This window comes from Topomyia yanbarensis, chromosome 1, assembly GCF_030247195.1.
Source record: "Topomyia yanbarensis strain Yona2022 chromosome 1, ASM3024719v1, whole genome shotgun sequence".
Taxonomy (NCBI): Eukaryota; Metazoa; Arthropoda; class Insecta; order Diptera; family Culicidae; genus Topomyia; species Topomyia yanbarensis.
In genome coordinates, this window is record NC_080670.1 from 26382794 (window position 1) to 26404301 (window position 21508).

Sequence of the window (21508 nt, forward strand, 5' to 3'; positions counted from 1 at the left end):
GCATCTTCGCGTAGAGCTTCCGTGGTCCCGGTTTTCTTCCAGCTTCTTTGCCGTGGTCCAACGTCAACCGCTCCTGGAACCGTTTCAAACCCTCTGGAGATGGTTGAATGGTGAATGTTCAACATTTTTCCCAACTGTCGGTGCGACAGGTCAGGAAATTCCTGGTGTTTGGAAAAAAATTGTTCTCTCGACTCGCGTTGGTTCACCTCCATTTTCGTTGAATCGAAAAACACGACTTCGAGTTTGGCAGTATGTAAACAATACACATCAATGAGAAAGTGTGCAAAATTTGGTTGATTTTTACCCAATGGTAAAAAAGTTATGCCCTGTTGAATGTGTCGCAATAATTTCGTGTTCGCCCTTTATTAAAACTCCAAAAAGCAGTGCTTTCTCGCTATTGATTGCCATGGCTAACGAACAACGAATCTATAATTCTGAAAACCTCCAATGCTGGTACTTTAAGAATAGAGAAGACGTCGCCATCTGGGATATCAAAATGGCGCCTGACATCGATTTTTGGCTTCGACCATTAAAAACCGTGTCAAAAATACCCATAATGATTCAGAGAGAATTCCGCTTTTTAAAGAAAAAGGGACAGGGAATCGTACCTTCAAACTTTGTGCTCCGGAAAACCCTTCGAACAAAAAGATTGTGCGACCACACGGAGTTATCCATCTACAAAAAACACATTTGGTCAGTTGTTCTCTATGGGCATGAAACCTGAAGTATTCTGGCGGAAGACCTGCTTAATGTTTTCGTAAGAAATGTCTTGCGAGCGATCTACGACGGAGTGCTGATGGACGATGGAACGTGGAGGCGGTCTATCAACCAATCGCAATCGTATCAAGCGCATTCGATCGAAAAATTAATGCGTCGTAATTCAGGTTGATGATCAATCACTGCCAAATGAAACATTTCTGCTATGATACCGGAATTATTCAACTCCCAGTTGAAAATTCCTGGTTTCAACTAAATTTATTGTTGATAGAACAAATTTTATTTTTGTTCTGCTGAAGTGTGTTCTGAGTTTTATGCAGCTAGTATTCGTTTAAAAATAAAATTTTAAATTGGATATCAACCAAGATAACAGTTGCTTTCACAGTTTTCTATTTCTGATTTCAGAATAATTGAAAGAAATTAACTGCTTAGAGTTGGTTTGTTTCTTCCCGTGCCCCGTTTGTGATACAAACAAATGTGCGAAAAACAGCCTTCATTAGGATAAATTGTGCGAACAAGTGACAAAACTAGGGCTCATTAAAACCAATGTACAGCTACAACAAAGAATTGCAGCACACTTTTAGTATGCTCATGCTCTAAATGCTACCGGCACCAACGTGATAGCGATCTGTAACATGTAGACCTAACGGATTCCGAACGATGACACCAAAATGTTCCATAGCAAATATGTATTCTATCTTGTCAGTCGTAATCAGAGCAACTGGTCGTTCAAGTTCTTGCTTGCGAGTAAAAACATTGCGATTTTACCGGGAACATGAAAGTTGCAGTTCAGTTTTTCGTTCACCTCTATTCTTTGGCGGCAAAAAGTAACGAACATTTATCACTTCTCAGAAGCAACGACGGAAACCTAGATGTGCAAACCACTGAACTTGTTTTATTTTATTGTAAGCCGCTGCACAAAAAAATGGTGCTTTGATGACGATTTTCTTTCCGTTTTCCATTCGTGAACCTTCCAATTTATTGTTTTTATTTACAGTATTCAATCGTAAATCTCTCTTTTAATTGTTTTTCTCTTTTTCATTCGTCCAGTTTCCGAAACGAAAACTCGCATTCGCTAATCTACTTGTTACACAAACATGTCTCATCCATATTTGCCCGTATCCAAGGCAAGTATCGCACAATCCTGGTATATACTCCCGGATATCCGGCCCGTCCGCATCCTACGCCCCAGGAAACGATGCCGACGATTTCATGTTTGTCGCCGTGCCGCACCAGTAGTGGTCCTCCGGAGTCACCCTGACATGAGTCCTGTTTACCCTTTCCGGCACACAGCTGAAAACAAAAATTCAGTATCACTCTGAAATTCAATAATCACAAAAAAACATGCATCTTACCATATTCGAAGTAATTCGGGAAGCCCGATACTTCATACTCCGACACTGTTCCAGCGTGAGAATTGGCACATCCACATGCTGTACAATGCCCGGCAGCGTGCCTCCCTCGGAGGTCCTTCCCCAGCCGACCACGGTGCCCGTTTTGCCGGCGAAATCAGTTCGATCCTTTGGAAGACACACCGGTTTGATAGTTTTGCTAAACTCTACCGGCTTGCGCAACTTGAGCAGTGCAATATCGTGGTTGTACGAGTTCTGATCGAAACTACGATGTCGGATGATGGCCGTCACAGCCCGCTGGATTGCTTGCGTTTCCGACGTTATGAACTGATCGTGGTCTCCGAGAATGACTCGAATTTTCTGTCGTTTTAATCTGAAACGTGATCGTGTTTATGACAGCTTAAAGCTTAATGTTAATGGTGTTTTTATAATCAATATTTACCTCCGAACACAGTGGGCAGCCGTAAGGACATAATCCTTCGTTACCAGGGATGCTCCGCAATGGAACTGGCCATCGTATACCAGTCGGGCCAGCCAAGGGTACTGATTAACACCGGTTGGTCGTCCACCGACGATGCGTGTCTCTTGATTAGCCGTTCCGCATTCTGTGAAAGTAAAAAAGGAAAGAAAGATGAAATAGTGCTGTTGTTGCCATAAAAAACTGTATACGCCTTACGAGTATGCAATTGAGGTACGCAAATCGTAAGCGTTAGCGGAGGCTATCTCTTTGCTGTCCAAAGAATTGAAATGGTCACTAGACCTTTTTATCTGTTAGTATTGGCAAGTAAATAATCGGGTAACGAATGTATTTTGGACACCCTGCACATTTCAGCATTTCAAATTTGGTAAATAAATACGTATTTGCTATTAAAATTGGAATTTTCGCGCATGAATTCTTGAGGCGAAAAATGCCCTTTCGAAAAAAAAACCGCTGTGATGCAATGCCAACAATAATAGAAATGTCACATAAACCTCCTTGAGAATAATGGGAAACCATTTCTAACTTGGGAAAAAAAGAACAACACCGCCACTTTTCGACCGATTTTGATTTTTAAATGTTCTTTCGAATTATCATAATCATAACATCAAGGATATGCCTTCGGAAAACTGTTAAATCATTTGCATATTTTCATGAAAAAAACGCAAAATATGGCAATGTTCATTTTGTTGTCCCAAAATCACACAATATCATTATAAAACAACCTTTTTCTTCTTTCCAGAACTGTTGACTTAAAAATAACACGGTAGATAATTCTTTGGTGCCGAATATCCCAGAAAATTGTTGCTTTGTTATACATCAAGACTTTGAGGGTATAAACTTGGTTTTGTGTGCCCAGTTAGTCAGCACGTGGGACGTCGAATGGAAATAAGAGAACTGGTCGGAATAGCTGGAAGAGCGAACACCCATCCGACAGACCTGCTAGGTATAGTAGCCGGAAAATCTACTAGTCAATTTCAGTGACTATCAGTGTAGGTAATGTGTGGTTGTAGTAGTTCTTCCTATCTCTCGAAGTCATTGTTCCTGTTCGGCCACAAACAATTCCTTTTCCCTGTCCCTCTTCCTATCATATAGTTTAAAACAAGAATAAAACAAAAATGCTTATATAACTTCCATATGTTTAATGTCACAGTGCTTTATGGTATTTGGTTTGTTGTATGAGTTCACTTTGGGTTTATTTTCGTGCAGTTATTTAAGGCCCTAAGCTATTCGGCATTAACAACACACAGACTTTTTCAGATCTCATCGAACTGAATCGAATGGTACATGATTCTCGACCCTCTGGGCCAGCATTGAAAAGTCGATTTTTGGAGTGTTTGCATAGCCTTTTTTAAGCTTCAGGGAATTTTATGTGCAACCGCGTTCTTTGACTCATAACTCTGGAACCAGAACTTCGATTTAAATGAAATTTTACAGCAAGTTAAAAGGATACTACACATTTCATTCAAAACTAAATTTTTGAAAATTAAGTGAGCGACCTTCGACGTCAAATAACTTTGTCCGATACCCTCTAATCAATATATAATTTTCAACAAAGTTGTTTGTAATTAAAAAAGCTACACGGCCTTTAATTTTAAGGTATGCAGAGTTACTGGCAGTTTCAATTGAATTTTGAGTTTTTGTTTCTGATTTTTTATTTATATTATCATATAAACTTCTAAGCTCTTGTTAGTGAGCTGGAGCTATAGGAAGAGGTTCATATTTGGAATAGGGTTTGTGGAGCTACCATTTGATTTGGCAGCGTTCTGAGAAAAAAAAAAATAAAAAATGTGGCCGGTCTACTGACCGGTCATGATGCCAACCAAACATTGAAGTGTACACACTAAAGAGACTAGAACAACAAAGAGACGACATGTTCCGTTTGGAATTCGAGTTCAGCTATAAGCTTCTACACCTGAATTGAAATTCCAAACGTAACGTGTCGTCTCTTTGTTATTCTAGTCTCTTTAGTACACACCAATATTTTGAATTTTGTTTTAGAAAAGTATTTTAGCGAAACTTTTCCAGCAAAACAGGATTTGCTAAGAGGTCAGCAATTTTTGTTTCTGAATTAGTGTTTTTCAGATTTTCAGTAAAGTCCATTAAATAATTTTGCCATTAAATAAAATTGCCAAAAATCAGCAAAGCAAAGAACTAAAGAAGAATATTTTAAGAGCTTCGGTTTATTTAAAAAAAGAAAAATATATGTCCCAATTTTGTCAATGTCCCCATTTTATCAGCCAAAAACTCACCAATGGGCTGATAAAAACGGATCTTCACTGTATTCGGCATTCGAAATTTTAATCCTCTTAAGACAGATGTCTTCCGTTTAATTCCACTATAATAATAATAATTAAAAACAGTTGCTTTTCACCATCAGTCAGATACTAGTATTTCAACTATCACTTAGTCATCTTAAGTGTTCATTTCAGTTCTTATCAGTCAGACTCAATTTATGAACAGATTTTTCCGTGTAGCTACCCAAAACCGATGTACCTGCAAAATTTGAGTAAACATGGTTAAAAGACAAACTTCCTGTTAGAACCTGTAAAAAAACATCCGACCAAGGTAACACCCGTTTTCCCTCGGTCCAAAACCAACTCACCACAATCGCAGCTCTTGACCTGATTCGTCAAATCGGGCCCGTCGTCATCCAGTGAAAACGCAGCTCCGTCAAGGCCAAAAAGTGCATCGAACAAAAATCGTCCACTTCGGGAATCTGGGTCACTCTGATTGTGCCACGCTGCCCCATTGCACTTCCTAACCATTACCGTAAGCAGAACAGCTACAGCGGTCACTATCACAGTTGAATTAGGCTGCATTATTGCCTCTTTTGTTTCTTTTTTTTATTTTGCTCTTCCTTGTCGCGACTTGTTTATTTGCAATTAATTCACTTTTAAACTGCTCGGCAACCGTTTTGAACTTCTCCAGCAGCACCGGCAAAAAAAAACTTCCTTTCTAGTGGCGCAAAGTTGCTCGCCTGTTTTATTGCTCGTTTTATGTTTTGTGTTTTTTTTCTTTCAAATATAATGTTTCTATTATTGCTCATAATCTCTTCATTTCACTTTCTTCTTACATGCATCGGCCTTGGGGGGCCTCCCGACAACATTATTTAACACTAATCGTTTTCGTCATCACTTTTGCGGCGGTGCAGCAGCACCCTCCATCACAACCGCGCGACGATCGTACCGCTCCGCCCGCCGCGGCTCAACGTGTTTTGTTTACTTGTTCGGAAACAACTCTTTCACTTTCGTTTTCAGCGGTATAATCACTGTGATGATGTAGAAGGTCTGGAGCGAGGTGAAACGAAGAAATTGAGAAGCATGCCCGTATCGCTACATGAACATAGGTAGGTAGGTATAGGTACGTGTGTGTCTCGAGAAAGAGATATGCTCCGACATACAGCCGCGGTCCCATCAGCAGTTCGCAAATTCCAGTGGCGTGACCGGCGGTGGCCATAGCATAACAAGTTTAAATCAGCAGCTGATCGGTGATATAATGGGAGAAGGACTTGGACGTAAAAAATGTGCTGCACGAATGCGGTAACTTCCGACTCGTATGTCACCTTCACGCATGAGCAAGAGAAATATTTCAGTGGGAACCAGGATCTGTGAAGTTGGAACAAGTTATTCTTATCTCGTCGTGGGAGTTTGCTTTCATAGGCTTGATAGTTTTATTGGATTTATAATTGAGGTGATGTTGTTTAGGATCTTTCAGAGTTAGGAAATGAATATTGGCCTTTGAATAAATGGCGTCCCACCGAAAAAGAAGATATTTAATCGCAGTGGGAATCGGTGTGTCTAGGATCTAGTCTGGCGATTGTAATTACTATAAAAAGTCACGGCTCATTCAAGTAAACATTTGAACCCGTTTCAAAAAAAAAAATTAAAAACAAACTGCGTGCGGGTTTGAATCAAATGAAAACAAAATTTATTTAAACAATTATCATAGTAAAATATTCTTCACTACTACCTGAAAATTATGTTCCCACATTCTGACCGCGCCTGGTATTGAAATACTCTTTTGTCCGAAGTGACAAAACGAGTGAATTACAAACGCGCAGGAAATTTACTCCGTACAAATCACTGATACTCCCTGTTACCGCATAGGTCATGAAATAAGCACGTTGCACGTTCTAGTACTCGGTATGTTTGAGACAATAATGAATAATAGGAACTTGCATATAATACGAGCTGAGCCTATACAAGCAGGTTGACTTCGGAAGACCGCAAACGCGATAAAATCGAGGTAGATGCGTGTGTGGCGAGCCTATGCCAGCAGACCGGAGGGAAGAGTTTTCCAGCAGACCGGAGGGAAGCGGTCAAACTTTGAGTAAACTGAAAATCAATTACCTCTCAAAAGAGTTTTCCTCCAGTACGGGACAGTGAGCAAATATGTGATGCGTGTTAATTTGAATTCAATTTTTGTTTGATGAACCGAATACAATTTAACGAAAATTGCGGGAAAAAGGGAAAGGATTAATTACCATACTGAAAGGGCGGGTGTGTTGAAATCATAAACCAGTCACACTTCGAAAAGGTCACGGTGTTATACCTTAGGCGGAAATGTACGGGCGGCGCCGTATTCCCAAAATGGAGGTCAGTGGAAATGATTGACGGTGAATCAAGCTGGCATTGCTTTCCAACTAAACGACTTGGGAACGGATGTTGGTTTGAAAACTAAATCGGATAATATTTAAATTAGGTTGGAGTTATCGGACAAATCTACCCGTGGAATGAGTTATGCAATTTCAAAGCTAAGCACAAGATTGACACATGTTAAGTTGACGGAAAAAGTTGTAAATATAGTGTGTCGTGTCTCACGTTCAGTTTCCTAAGCAAAACAAAGGAAAGTAAATGTATGACTGGATACTCCGTATTGGCCAATTGCTCGTTTTTTGTGTGGGCTAACAGTGGAATGGGACAAGTTTTTTTTTCGGGGATTTTGCTTTCGATGCACTCGGCGATGAGCTGAGATGCTGAATCAAGTCAAGGTGGTCAACAATCGACGCTGTGTTGGATTTTTAGTTCAACTCCAATAACAGCAACATTGACTAAAGGTTGAAATTTGCATAGTAAAATTTATTTTCTAGGTGCCTATGACGTTGTCGAGAGACATTGGATCAGGGAGAAAGTAAAAAGACACGAATTGAAATAAATTGATCATAAATACGTTTCCTATGGTATAAACAGAATACAAACATATTGATAGATTGTCTCTCAAAAGATGAGTAGGTTTTATGCCTGATGGAGATAGATCTCGATAGGAGATTCACTCCATTCGGGTTTTCCCTAGCTCCTTCAAAAAAAAAAAAAATAATAAGCGAAAAATGGAATCTAGAAGAGCTATAAGAAATTGACATGAATCCAATGACGTATTTCTGCGTGGGCAAGTAGGGCACCAGAGATCTGGGCGCATTGAGTGCATCGCCCTTAAAATCTTGAAAGGCAACTGTCCAATATACAGGGTGCGTAACGAATTTTCGCAGCAAGTTTCAAATAGCGATGCTTGCGGAACACGATCCAGTCATATTTGGCAGCACTGGATAGCTCATTCTGTCAGATGTCAGATGTAAACAAACAGTATTGACTTAACGTGCAGATGTCGATTTTTTTTATTGCTCGTCGGTGTAAGCATAATGGAGATAGTTCTGTAGGAAATTGTGTTGGAAATCATACTGTTTTATAGAAAAAAGGTTTGTAAAAATGTCGTACACACCCCAAAAGCAGAAAATCGAATAGAATCCAGCAAGGTCAATGAGGTCAATAGCACTGAAAATCGGGGTTTCGATCTTCTCAATAAATGATCTCAATCTTGACCATCTTATGTCCTATTTTGAAAAAGCTCACAAATACATATTCAACTGTGTATACCAGGCCATGTAGTACTACAGTCGTGATTCGCTGGTTGGACACTCTTTAACTGGACCGCTTTTTAATTGGACGTCCGCTAGTTGGACCATTGTCCAACTAAAAAGCATCTGAACGCCAAAATCTTATGCCAAATCCAATTTGACAATTTATCACTCTTTTACACTACTAATGTCTTCGTTGGAGAGTTTTTGACATTTGTTAGTCGGTCCAACTAGCGAACCAAATTCATTAGTTGGATAGAGGCTGTGGCCCAACCAGCGAATCACGACCGTAGTACAAATGAAACGGACTTAAAGTATTGTGATGCATTCTGTCCTCTGAAATCGTGTACCGATACACACATGTTCGCGCTCCTGCCGATGAACTACTAGAATCAATCATCATTATTTCTATTGCTGGATTGGGTGGACTTTAACGGGGGCTTTGGGGCGCCTAATTTGCTTTCCCACAGGTACTTATCGCCTGGCAAGAATTAACCGGCGGGGGATTCTTTGTAATAAAATATAGAAGCGCTGAAACGAAATGGTTTGATTGGATGGCTCGAAGGAGAGTGAGAGATTCGTTTGCAAACAATTGAACTCTGGGAGAATTGGTCCTGCGCCGGCGCTCCGATCGGCGGGAAATTCGCCGGCGACGAAAAACTGTAGGGAAAACGCCCGCCAAACGGTACTGTTACAATACTCTGTAAACTCGTATGTTGTAAGTAAGCTGTACGAAGTAACTCGTGTCAAACCATCAGCAGACAATCGTAATATCAGCAATACAGATTCAGCATCCAATAAGTCAACACCATCTCCTTTACACAAACGCAACAACTAGTGTCCATCAAATCGTCAATCGCATCCACACTACACCTTGTGAGAGGAAAACGAACAAAAGAGCACACGTCAGTGCTCATTTCAATGTTTACACTGTAGTGCACTCTGGAGCGCGCGCCGTGAATTAATCTAAACACGCCACACATAGTTCAAGGAGCAAGAGAAGGCGGTTCTCTCGCATCAAACCACTACATCGTAAGCGCACATTTAAAATCCGTTTATTCAGCTCCAAAAGAAAAAGCATTCTGCTCATTCTAAGATATGTGTTCATTGTATCCTCTGAATATGCATGAAACTGACATGCCAGTGCATCATTGGAATGAAATGTTATCACTGCCTGGTGGCAGGAACGGGATGTATTGCCACCGAAGAATGCGAGCTGACATGAAACGCAGCAGCTGCTACGACGCCAGAATGCAAACTGACGATTTTTCCTATGTTAGATTTATATACGTGTGGTGGTTGAAACAGGGTAGCAAGGTTAGCTGCTTGGTCGAATTGTACGGACCAATAATGGCGCAGATAATTACTGCCTTCACAAAATCCATTTTCCATTATTTTTAGTAATTGTTCATTCTACGGAATAAGTTGGGAGAAATGAACGAAAAGTCAATAAAAACGCAAACATTCCAATAATTTACTTCTTAAAGGTAACTAAAACTTATAATAATTAACTGATCGATATGAGGACATGACTCAATAGGAAATTTTCTTACCTTTTCACAGCAATTAAGGAGATATAATAAAACGTATAGCTACTTTTTGAGGTATTTGCGACAAACAAGTTATTAACAGAAAAAGTTCAACACATCTATAATGGTTGAGACTAGATGGTATGTGTAGAACGATTTGGTTCCTCAAATGTCTATCATCCCTCGAGTGGCTCTCAATCACAAACCAAACACCCTACATGAATTTATTTCAGCTTACATCCATCGATTAAGTTAGAGTAAAAAGCTTGACATTTTCGATTAATGCCCTCCATTAGAACCTGTAGTTACTTCCGATACGTTTTCCTCAGTATTTTCCACTTTCTCATCATTTTCGTTTCATCCCTCGCATCTCTTCCGAATCTCTCGCTTCATCATGACCCGTTTTCGGAGGCACTCAGTTTTGTCAATCTCATCGTTTATGGTGTCTTTGGTCACGGGTGGCTTACTACGTTTGCAACAAGTGCTGCCAAATCAGGTACTTCGTCAGCATCTTCCGTCTGAAACGGTTAACGATACTTGTCCTTGACCTCACCCATGAAATGTTCCCGTCCCGACAACTGCTTAAAATCCGTAAATGATGTAGGTCTCATCTTCAGTGACGCAGCAGTGGTATTTCGTTAACAGCGTCGGATAGAGATTCCGGATGCGTGTTTTGTCGAACTTCCACTGGCGTTCATACCAATCTGGAAAGGTTTGCACAAGTACACTGTACAATGTAACTGTACAACAATCTCGGTTCTTTTGGCCCGTTATTCCCGGTTTTCGTCCAGCTCCTGGCTTGTAGTCCACAGTCATCCGTTCTTGGAACCTTTGAGATGGCCGAATAATACAAATTTATCAGTTTTCGCAAGGCGCGATGCAACTGCCCTGGATTTTGCTTGCAGGTGAACAGTATATTTTCACAAATGGTTTTCTTCCATCTCGACGGAAATCTTACTTACAATTACACACCTTTACTGTGTCGATGGAGATACGTATTTTTCGAAGATATGTAAAGTGGGGAGTTATGAACCACCATTAGTGGGGAGTTGTGAACCGTACATTTCAGTGGGTTATAGTTTGTTTTTTTAAATACAACAGCATCATAATTCGATAATCAGGGACAAATCATACATATTAGGATATAAAAATGTTCAAATTTATGCGAAGAACAGGATTCTGCCACAATTTTAATTTCCCTGTGCCACAACCGCGAATTCAGGTGGCTTGGCGCGAATAAAGTTTTCACCAACTCATTGCGAATCAGGTCTCTTTTCCATCTCGTGTTTTGTTTAGAAATATCTTAAAATTTTTCTTCTATAGCCCTAATAAAAATAAATCACAAAAATATTTCATCTCTTCTACATTTTGTGATGGTTCACAACTCCTTACCAAACTAAAAAAAAAAATTTGAATTGCTTCAGCCTGTTGATGTATTAAGGTGTCCTTAACAAATACCAGGTCTAACACTGAAAATCGATCAATATTTATGGTAGTTATGCCCCGAAAACAAAACTATGTTCACAACTCCCCACCGTCCCCTACACTCTATGGAGAAATTAGGCAAAATTTGGGTAAGTTCGGTCAAGTATTAAAAAGTTACGCAGATTTGAGTTTCCCAAGGTACGCAGATTTGAGTGTCCTAATAATTATTGACTCGCTTTTTAAGATACGACTCATTTAATGAACATTGTCCAAAAAGGTCCGGTTCAAGATCACAGTGGATTCATGGATCGCGGAAACTTTTTTCATCTCACACGCTCCGTCCAAGATTTCGCCTGCTGGCAGAGTTTCGAACGACTTCTAACGTACAACTCTAGCAAACGGACTGCACTTCGAAATAGTCGCAACCTTGAGATTCAGAAATCAAGAATGTGCATGCAAAATAGCGTTGTCTTTTGGAAGAATCCTAAACTATAGGTGGTACATCACCTAGGAGCAGCTCATCTGAGTTCAATTTCTAACCCCACACATAAGATTAAAAAGTTTATAATCAAAACAAAAACAATTCAAAATTATAAAAAAAAGAAGTTACATTTACGGTCAGCTGATTTTGAGAAAAACGATTTTAAAATATGCAGTGGGGTTGCGGCTGCATTGTAAAATTAAACATTTAGATACACATTTGTGTAGCCATCCTTTTTTGGTATAACAATTTTAAAACCCTAAAGCAAGTTTTAGGCCAATAAAAAATCGATTTTTTTTTAAATTTCTAATGTACTTTATGGCATTTAAAGGTAATTATGACTGCGTCGTATCGAAGATCTAGTGCTTGCCCCGCGGACAAGAGTCTAAAGACATGTAAGATTTGATATCGCTATTGACGTCGTTTCATAAATTTGTAAGAGGCCAGACTTTTCGATGATCTCCGAAGCTTCCCTCCTAGCATTTTGTCATAAAATTCTATCCTCCCCCTATTTTTTACATGATACTTTTAAATACAAATTAGAGACCGCTTACATCAACATTTTACTACGGACTGCCAATTGTGTATAAAGACATCCTTTTTAAGGTTTGTTTTGAATTTGATATTTCTTGGTGATCTTGTAGTACGCACCATTACGCAGTTGCTGCAGTTTCATTGGCAATTATTCTAAAAATCATGCGTTCGTCGTAATTTGAATTCAGCTATCCAACTGTGTCAACTCTTATATATGTTTACGTTTAGTAAGATGCACATAGAAGGAGCGTCTCAATTCACTTTAATTTACATTAACCCCTTCATGCCCATGTTGTTTATAACCAACAACGTTTTAAAATAGCTGTAACTTTTAGTTTAGGTAGAATTCTCTCACAAACACAAGTAAGGTTGATAACTAGGACAATTACCTTTCAATTGAACACTAACAGTTTCAAGTACTATTCGTAGAACTGAAGTTATTGTAATTGAACCGATGAGATTCCACTTCAGCAGTGCTGCCAGACACTTTTTCGGTTAACGGTGAAAAATAAAATTTTGATATATCTTTATTGTCTTACAATATTATCGCAAACTGTTAAAACCTATCAATTGTCCTCGGCTATCGATTTCATGTAATTGGACTATTATAAATATTCCAGGAGAACTGTATTGAGCATCGGAAGGTAAAACTCGAGTAGCTTCTAGCACTGCGAGGGAAATTCATATCTTGATCAAATCAGGTTTTTCGTGTTTCCGAAGCTCAACAGTTTTAAGGAAAAATAGTTTTAGAACTATATATGCACCACAAAAAAGTTGGGCTTGAGAGGGTTAAAAACATATAAAATATGCGCCGTTCACAATTTCTCAGCTTCTCCAGCCAAGTTTGACAGCAAAAGTGAACCGTTTGTTTTACATGTCAAAACACATAAAAATCTAATGTAATGTCTATTTCTTACGTGTTGAACACATTTGAAACGCCATAATAAATCCATTCATTTTGGCGAGTTTCAAATTCCGTGAATCAAAAAACTAGTTAACCTCATAAAAACGCCTGAACTTCAGCTTGTGTGTATTAGAAATTTTTATTGTTTATTTCCCCTGGAAAAAAGAAAATATTAATTCGTTTTCTCTAATCAGTGCATCTTACCAACTAACTCAAAATTTTAGCTAGAAACGAAACTTAGTTTCGATATAACTTCGAAAAAGAATTTCGAAACGCTATATGCCCTAGAAAAAATTGTGCATAAAAGGGATAAACCAAACACGTGCTATACTGTAAGTGAGGGAACTATATTATTCATATCACAAATGAAACAGGAGAACCTAATGACCTTAACACACTGTCTTAACAACTCAATCGAACTGACACTTTCAATTTTCAATCTTCGCATCCCATAGGCGTCCACATTCTTCCATTTCACCTCGCCGAAATCGTCACTACATCAGTTCAAACTCACTCACACTACGATGGGAGAGTGCCTCCGATCCTTAACAAAACATCTTATACAACGGCGCAATAGATAATAATCTAAATTAACGCCACAATCAACTTTGCATGAATAATTACATCGTGCTTTAAAACCGTTATCACAAACAAACGATTTTTTTCGCACTCAACAGCTTCCGACACAATCCGCGGCGCGACTCGAACTGTCGATATTTGGTCGCTGACCAAGTCACCTTTCCTCCCCGGCAAAAAGTGGGAGACACTAAACCGTATCCAGTTGCCACACTCCATTACTTTACACCTTCAACTTCGGCGATTCACAAATTCATTTGCGGGCGACACTGTGTGTCAACTGAAATGCTGATATTTCCTCCAAACTCCCCGTTGCTTGGTGGTGGTGCTTATGATCCGATTGAGACCGCATCGGCTGGGCAGTTTAAAACATTTTCAACACTGGTTCGATACTCGCACCACTCGATGAAATCGTTTCGTTTCTTCTCGCTTCAGTTGGTCCGTGATCAAAGGGTGAAATTTCACTCATTTCCACCCGCCCCATTGATTGCAAAAAAAAACCACGAGCCAAAATCTTATGTAAATCGACAGGTGCGACCGCAACCGCCATTCAAACAGCACAAATTCGATACGCGAACAGCATTTATAAGCAAATCCAGCAACAGCCGTTGACAAATTGTATTATGATAGCATGACTAACCATATTAACCGTCACTAATTCACGAACAAATTGCAATCACTTTCGACCACAACACAATTGAAGATAACCGAGAATTACACCGTCATCGAACGCGCTACCCCTTCAAAGTCCGAACTACCTTTCCTGTGCGAATCACTCGCTCACCGACGTCAATTTACGACCGCCCGGCCCACAGGAAAAGACCTTGACAATGCGAGTAATTCAGTTGCACTGATCGAGACTTTCATCCGAAGCGGCTATGGACTTCGGCGTTGATATGTGATCATCATTCATCCGTTAGCTTCCTCAACACCAGTCAGCAACACTTTCATTTTCCGCCACAGTAAGCTGCGTAAACGCTGCCGTGCCTTACGTTCCCAGCCAACACCAACGTGCAGACATGCGTGATGCGGAGCGTCGTGTCGCGTCGCGTCGGTACTTTCATTTTCATTCGGCGATCTTCGGCACCGTTATAGCGAGGGCCTGATCAGATGACCCAAGCTGCAATGCGACTGAACTGGACCGGGTGAGTAATGCGAAGCGAAGACGTCCGGCGGACCCGCACCGCTCACTTTCTACCGAACGGCTGATCCAGCTGCTTCGGACGCCATGTACTGGCCAAACTGGGCATCGTTGGGCTAGTATGGCACAGCGGGTGAGTGATTCGGGCGAATCAACGAACGAAAATTATTCAATAGAAAATTATCGTATGGAAAGGACAGATTTAGCTAAAGAACAATTTCATTCAATCATTGTTGTCATTTCGGAAGCCAACGAAAATTCATTGCCAAAGCGTCAGCAAAAATAGCTTTTGTTCGGAGACATGAATTTGCAAGCGGCGAACTTAACTATTCGGCGATTGTTTAACTTCCGCGCTTCAAAATTTAGTTCATCTCCTAAAGTCGAAAAAACTGTAAACCAAATGTCGATCTCTCCTTTGTCGCTACCGATCTTTTGCCAAATATATAAAAAATTGTCCACAACCAACTGAGGTGAACCTAACCTTTTCATAATACTCTTGAAAGTCATGTGCTGAAAATTTATTTTAAATTAAAACATAGAATAGAATGTGAAACGTCTACCTACCATTATCTATTATAATGTACAAACCCAAATATCGGTGTAATATCTGCCCGTACAATCCGTTGTTGTTCACACTGTGATCCTTTCTACCCCGAACGATTTACTATATGCACGAAGAATCCGTTAAACGGAATTCATCGCTTGACAGTACAGCAGACACGAATGTACGATAGCCACAGTTACGATCGATGCGGTAATTATGAGTAGGTGGCACTTAACGACGCTGAATCTCTCTGGATAAAGACTCGCCATCTCTATCTTATTCTTGTTATTTATCTGTGTCATTCCCATCAAGCACGAGACTTGTCAAAAGCACTCAATCCGAAGAAAATCACTTCGAATCCTTCTGGAACGAGAGTCATTGACAGGTCTCGTGCTCGATTGGAATGACACTGACAGATAAATGGTAAACAAACGATAGACGTGTCGAGTCTTTATCCAGAGGGATTCACGTCGTTAGTAGCACTATAAACAGTTTTCGTGTCTCCCAGACGTCGCCGCCTGGCATAACACGACGGGCATAAGGAACGGTGTAACGCGTCATCCATTCGAAAATCCCTGCTGGGGCTGGCCCATTTCCATATTCATTTATACGCGTTATCTTTTATTTCACTCTCGATGGGGGCATTGGTAGGGAAAGTTCGATAACTCGTTCATGGTGGCAATTAGCATATCGATCAAAGCTATCATTTCTATAGGGACTGGAAACGTACGCATGTTCAAGGTGATGCTAAATATTTCAATTCGAACTGTTTCCTGGAGGGGAGAGTGAGTAGCTTATTATTTGCCGAATTCGCCATATTTCAATCAATTTGAACCTGTTTATAAATATTTACATCCAACCATTTTAACAGGTTTAAAGCTTGGACGAAAGTAATTTGACCTAATCTCAAATGCAATTTTATCGGATGGCGACATTTCATTCATATATTTTTTTCTAGTTATAGGTAACCCTATCAGAATGAAATAACAAGATTATAACAGAACACAATTTTGGTAACATATTGGGTTATAAATTAGGTCTCGTTAGTAGTTAAAATAACAGAAATTTATAACAAGTAACAATGCGAGTTTTTGAAGTTTTGAAATATTTCTGTTATGTGTTTCTGATCGGGAAGCGTTTTGTTTTGATTGATATGAATAAAGTTAGCTCAATCGTTAAAATTATTTTAAAAGTACAGTTGCTTGTCACTTTGTAGCCTACAAAGTGTATCGCACAATAGAAATCATGTTTGAATAAGAAGATTCTAGGTGCTCTATGATTTATGAAGAACAGCTCATGTTGTAAAAAATGAAAAGATATAATTCGAAATAGCAAGCTGCGTTATTGGAAATAATTTGTTTCTAGTGGATCTTTTTCGACGATCTTCACAGTTGATTCTTCTTCTAGTTCTAGTTATTTTCCGTCGGCCTATTTCCGCTACGAGGCCAATCACAGCGACAGAGAGGTGACTCCCACTATCTGAACTAGATATTGACCCATCGACTCATGGACCAACGGCTGTACTTCCCTCCGTGACCACAAACTTTTTTGAGCTCAGAAAAATCTCATCAACCTCGGCCGGGATTGAACCCAGACCAACTGGGGTGAGTGGCGGTCACTATTATCACTCAACCACCAGCGCCGTCAGTTGATTCGTATCATACTTCATACCAACCGAAACCTTTAGACGACACTGTATACCGGTAAATTACCTGGTCAGCTTTCTGGAAAAGTTGTTTTCGTCCACGGTTTTCCATAGCTCAATACGGTCGACCGTGTCATATGCGACCTTCTAGTCAATGAGCAAGTGGTAGGCTGGGACCTGATACTCACAATATTTTGGAGGATCTGTCGGATGGTAAATATTTGATCAGTCATCGATCGACCATCAGTGAACCGGATTTATAAACACGAACAAATCTGTTCACTTCGACACAATAGAATCTGAGATAGAACTTTTTATCTATTCGACTCATTTCATTAACTTAATGGAGCCGCGGGTCTTTTAAATAGTTACAATACACTGATAGAATATATTCGTAAATCGCTGCGAATTAGATTCGTACAGACAATTTTCATAAAATATGCGAATTTTTTCGTACATATGATGAATCATTCGTAGTTCAATTGAAACACTTTTATTTTTTATTACGAGTTTTTCGTGAAAACCACGAAACGACTTTCGTTGGCTTATTACGAAACGGCTTCATTAGGCAAACGAATTGTTCACTGCTATATACGAAAGTCTTCGTAATATTTACAAGCATCATTCGCCAAACCGTCAACGTCAAAAGAGAGGTAGAATATGGGTCAATAATTGTTGATCATCACGGCGATCTCGGCCTGACTATTTAGTAACCGTATCCGTGTCTTCCGGTTTCAGAAAGATTTCCTGAACCTCTTTCGCTTCCAGTTGATCCATAATCCGGAGCAGTACGGATCCAATTGAGCCATCGCGAACTCGTTGCTCGTTGGTTTTGTATGAAGAAGTTTGAGTTTTTCTCTGCTGGAGCAATGTAAAAATAATATGCATTTAAATACGAAAACTTTTCTAAGATGAACGAAATGAATTCGTGCGACCAACAAAATCGTTTGTTATATACACAACCGTTTATTAAAATAAACGAAACATTTCGTTTCATTCCGGAAAAATATTGCCGTTTTCAACAATAACATTCGTATTATACACTATATTATACACTAAATATGTAAAATTTACGAAAACTTTCGTACATCAAGTGGCCATTACTTCACACCACAATCTTTCTAGTCCTCAATAGAGGTGAGCAGGTTGAAATAAAATCGATTTCGCCAGTTAAAAAAATAAAAAAAAATCGTTGTTCTCATGAATCATTGTTGTGATCCTAAAAGGACGATTGAAAAAATATGGTAATAAATGCGAAAACTTTTCTAAGATAAACATAAACGAATCATTTTGTTTCATTTACCAAAATGATGTCGTTACCAACGACAACAATCGTACAATGTACACTAAATAAGTAAATATTACGAAAACTTTCGTTCATCAAGCGACCATTTCTTCATACCACAATAAAATCGATTTTGCCAGATCGGTTTTTTAAATAAAAATATCGGTGTTGTCAAATATCGATCCCAAAAGATCGAATGAAAAAAATATGCTAATAAATACGAAAACTTTTCTGAGACGAACGAAATGAATTCGTGAGACAAATGAAATCGTTCATTTCACAAACATTTATTAAAATAAACAAAACATTTCGTTTCATTCACGAAAAATAATATCGTTATCAATGATAACATTCGTGCAGTGTACACTAAATAAGTAAAATTTACGAAAACTTTCGTTCATCAAGCGGCCATTACTTCACACCACAAACTTTCTAGTCCTCTATAGAGGCGAGCAGGTTGAAATAAAATCGATTTTGCCAGATCGATCCTTTCAGTTTAAAAAATCGTTGTTGTCATAAATCGATCCTAAAAGATCGATTAAAAAAATAATATTCCAACGAATACGAAAACTTTTCTAAGATGAACGAAATGAATTCGTGTGACCAACGAAATCGTTCGTAATATACATAAACGAAACTATTCGCTTCATTCACGAAAAATAATGTCGCTATCAACAATAACATTCGTTCAATATACACTAAATAAGTAGCATTTACGAAAACTTTCGTTCATCAAACGACCATTTCTTCATACCACAATAAAATCGATTTGGCCAGACTGATTTTTTTAAATTAAAAAAAATCGGTGTTGTCAAATATCGATCCCAAAAGATCGAATGACAAAAATAATATGCTAATAAATACGAAAACTTTTCTAAGATAAACGAAATGAATTCGTGCGACCAACGAAATCGTTCGTAATATACACACACGCTTATTAAAATAAACAAAACAATTCGTTTCATTCACGAAAAATAATGTCGATATCAACAATAACATTCGTGCAGTGTATACCAAATATGTAAAATTTACGAAAGCTTTCGTTCACGAAGCGGCCATTCTTGTTCATGAAATGAACGAAACCTACTATTTACAATGCACGAAAATACTTCGTTGCAGAAAACGACGAATGAATTCGTGTATTTCAGGTTCAATTTCATAATATTTACGAATTTATATTATCAGTGTATGTAAAAATAAAAATAAAGAAAAACAAATATTATTAATTATCCTACGGACCTCGTTCACGCTACTTTCTATTGCGAGCGGAGACCCTCATTCGCGGCGGGGAAACATTTATCTACTCGCTTACTGAATCTTGAGAGTCTTACATTTCTCGTGTTCACGTTAATGTCATCATCGTAAATGCTGTCTTAATGCTCACGATCAGATGTTCTTTCTTGCTTATAGCACTCACAGGTCACCAACGAAAAACCGTCATTAGCTTCCTCGCCGATGATGTTAGCAGTTGATGTTAAGGTATTGGATGCTGCTTTTACAGTTGTTATTATGGCCAGAAAATTGGCAACCCTTTGTGGTTCAGGTGATGGTATTGAAAACTGTGTTCCGAATTGATTTGCCGTAGAGGTGTGGTCAATCGGTTGTGATACAATCTCCCCAGCATCTTCCGCTCAAGATATCTGTGTGCTGTCTGGTTGCAGTATTTGTACGTACGGAATCTGCCCTTCGTGGATGCCTAGCGTGGTTTGTTTAATGTTTGTTCCGTTATATCAGAATTGTATAGTAGGAGGGAATAAGTCTTTCGACACACATCCTCACACCGTTAGGAATACCCGTGAAGAAGTTTCACCAAGTATCAGGTGTAACAGATTCCACTTCTCCGAATTGCGACATGTATTTTATAATTTATTCGGGCGGAGTACGTGGTGACAAGTCAAGTAGCTTTAATATCATATAGTTATTTTCTTAATACACGGGAATCTTAATTTCGACGTTGTCACTTTCGATCACGCATTTTAGGTTGTTATGTAAAATGAATCTTTCTGTTAGGCTTAACATGTTGAATGATATCAGTACTGTATTGCGCAGATGATGATACTGAAGATAGGCGACTTCGGAAAGCTCGACTTTTGCTTTCAAAATATATTCTACCTCACCAAAACTAAACCGTATGGAACGAAATTTGAACTCAACGACCGCGATGATGGGTCGAAGGAATGTATACAACGTTGGTTCTAGGCACAGTGTATGCCAGCATCTATTAGTTCTCGTTCAGTTAGCTCGTTTGTTACTCTGACATGGCGGAAGTAGACAGTAGATTGAAAAGTTTCCTTTGGTCTTCATACAATGAGCACAATTAAAAGTAACTGATTTTTGGTTCGTTTTGTGCTGACTCAGATAATTGCAGATTATCGTGACCCACGTCTTTGGTGGTTGGAAATAGAATGAGACTTTTCGTATTTTAGTGTGATAACCACTTATTTTCAATCCTCCGGTAGCGATTGGGTCCCAGATTCTTTCTATCAATCAGTGCGTGCATTTGGCCAGTTTCACCGCAGCTAAATTAAGAAGTTCCGCTACCAGATCATCGTTACCAGCTGCTTTGCTGTTCTTGAGCAGCTGAATGAACTCTTTAACTTCATTCATCGTTGCAACTGGAACATCCCCTTCGTATGCTGCACTAATTTCTGCAATCACCTGATATTATTTTGGTCCGCCATTTAGCTGCTCGTCGTCTTTCCACCTTTCAATTGCCTCATGCTCGTCCGTCAAGGTGTCCACTTCCTTGTATCTACACGTTTCGACTTACAGTACAAAGCTTTGGTATGTGCCACCCAGCATCTTGTAGAACTTACGCGTCTCTTGTGAACAATACAGCAAGACCATGTCTTCACACTCTAGCTCCTCCAGATGACGTTTCTTCTGCCGGAGCAAACGAGTTTGTTGATTTTGTTTATGCCTATATCCTTCCACGTTTTGTCGAGTGGCTTGCTGCAGCATTACTGACCGACCTACGTTCATCTCGTCCAGTAACATTTTATACCGATCTTTGAACCTGTCATTCCATCAAGTACGTTCCACA

General features: G+C 39.2%; 1 protein-coding gene across 1 annotated transcript; it reads right to left on the reverse strand.

Moving 5' to 3' along the window:
* Positions 1 to 1754: 1754 nt before the first annotated feature.
* On the reverse strand, positions 1755 to 14575 carry LOC131677141 (serine protease 1). Its single transcript, XM_058956788.1, has 5 exons — positions 14491 to 14575; positions 5153 to 5837; positions 2512 to 2674; positions 2073 to 2442; positions 1755 to 2010 (listed from the first exon to the last, which is right to left on the reverse strand). Exons 2-5 carry the CDS (start codon positions 5367 to 5369, stop codon positions 1798 to 1800), a joined length of 963 nt encoding a protein of 320 aa, XP_058812771.1. The 5' UTR covers positions 5370 to 5837; positions 14491 to 14575; the 3' UTR covers positions 1755 to 1797.
* Positions 14576 to 21508: the final 6933 nt, after the last annotated feature.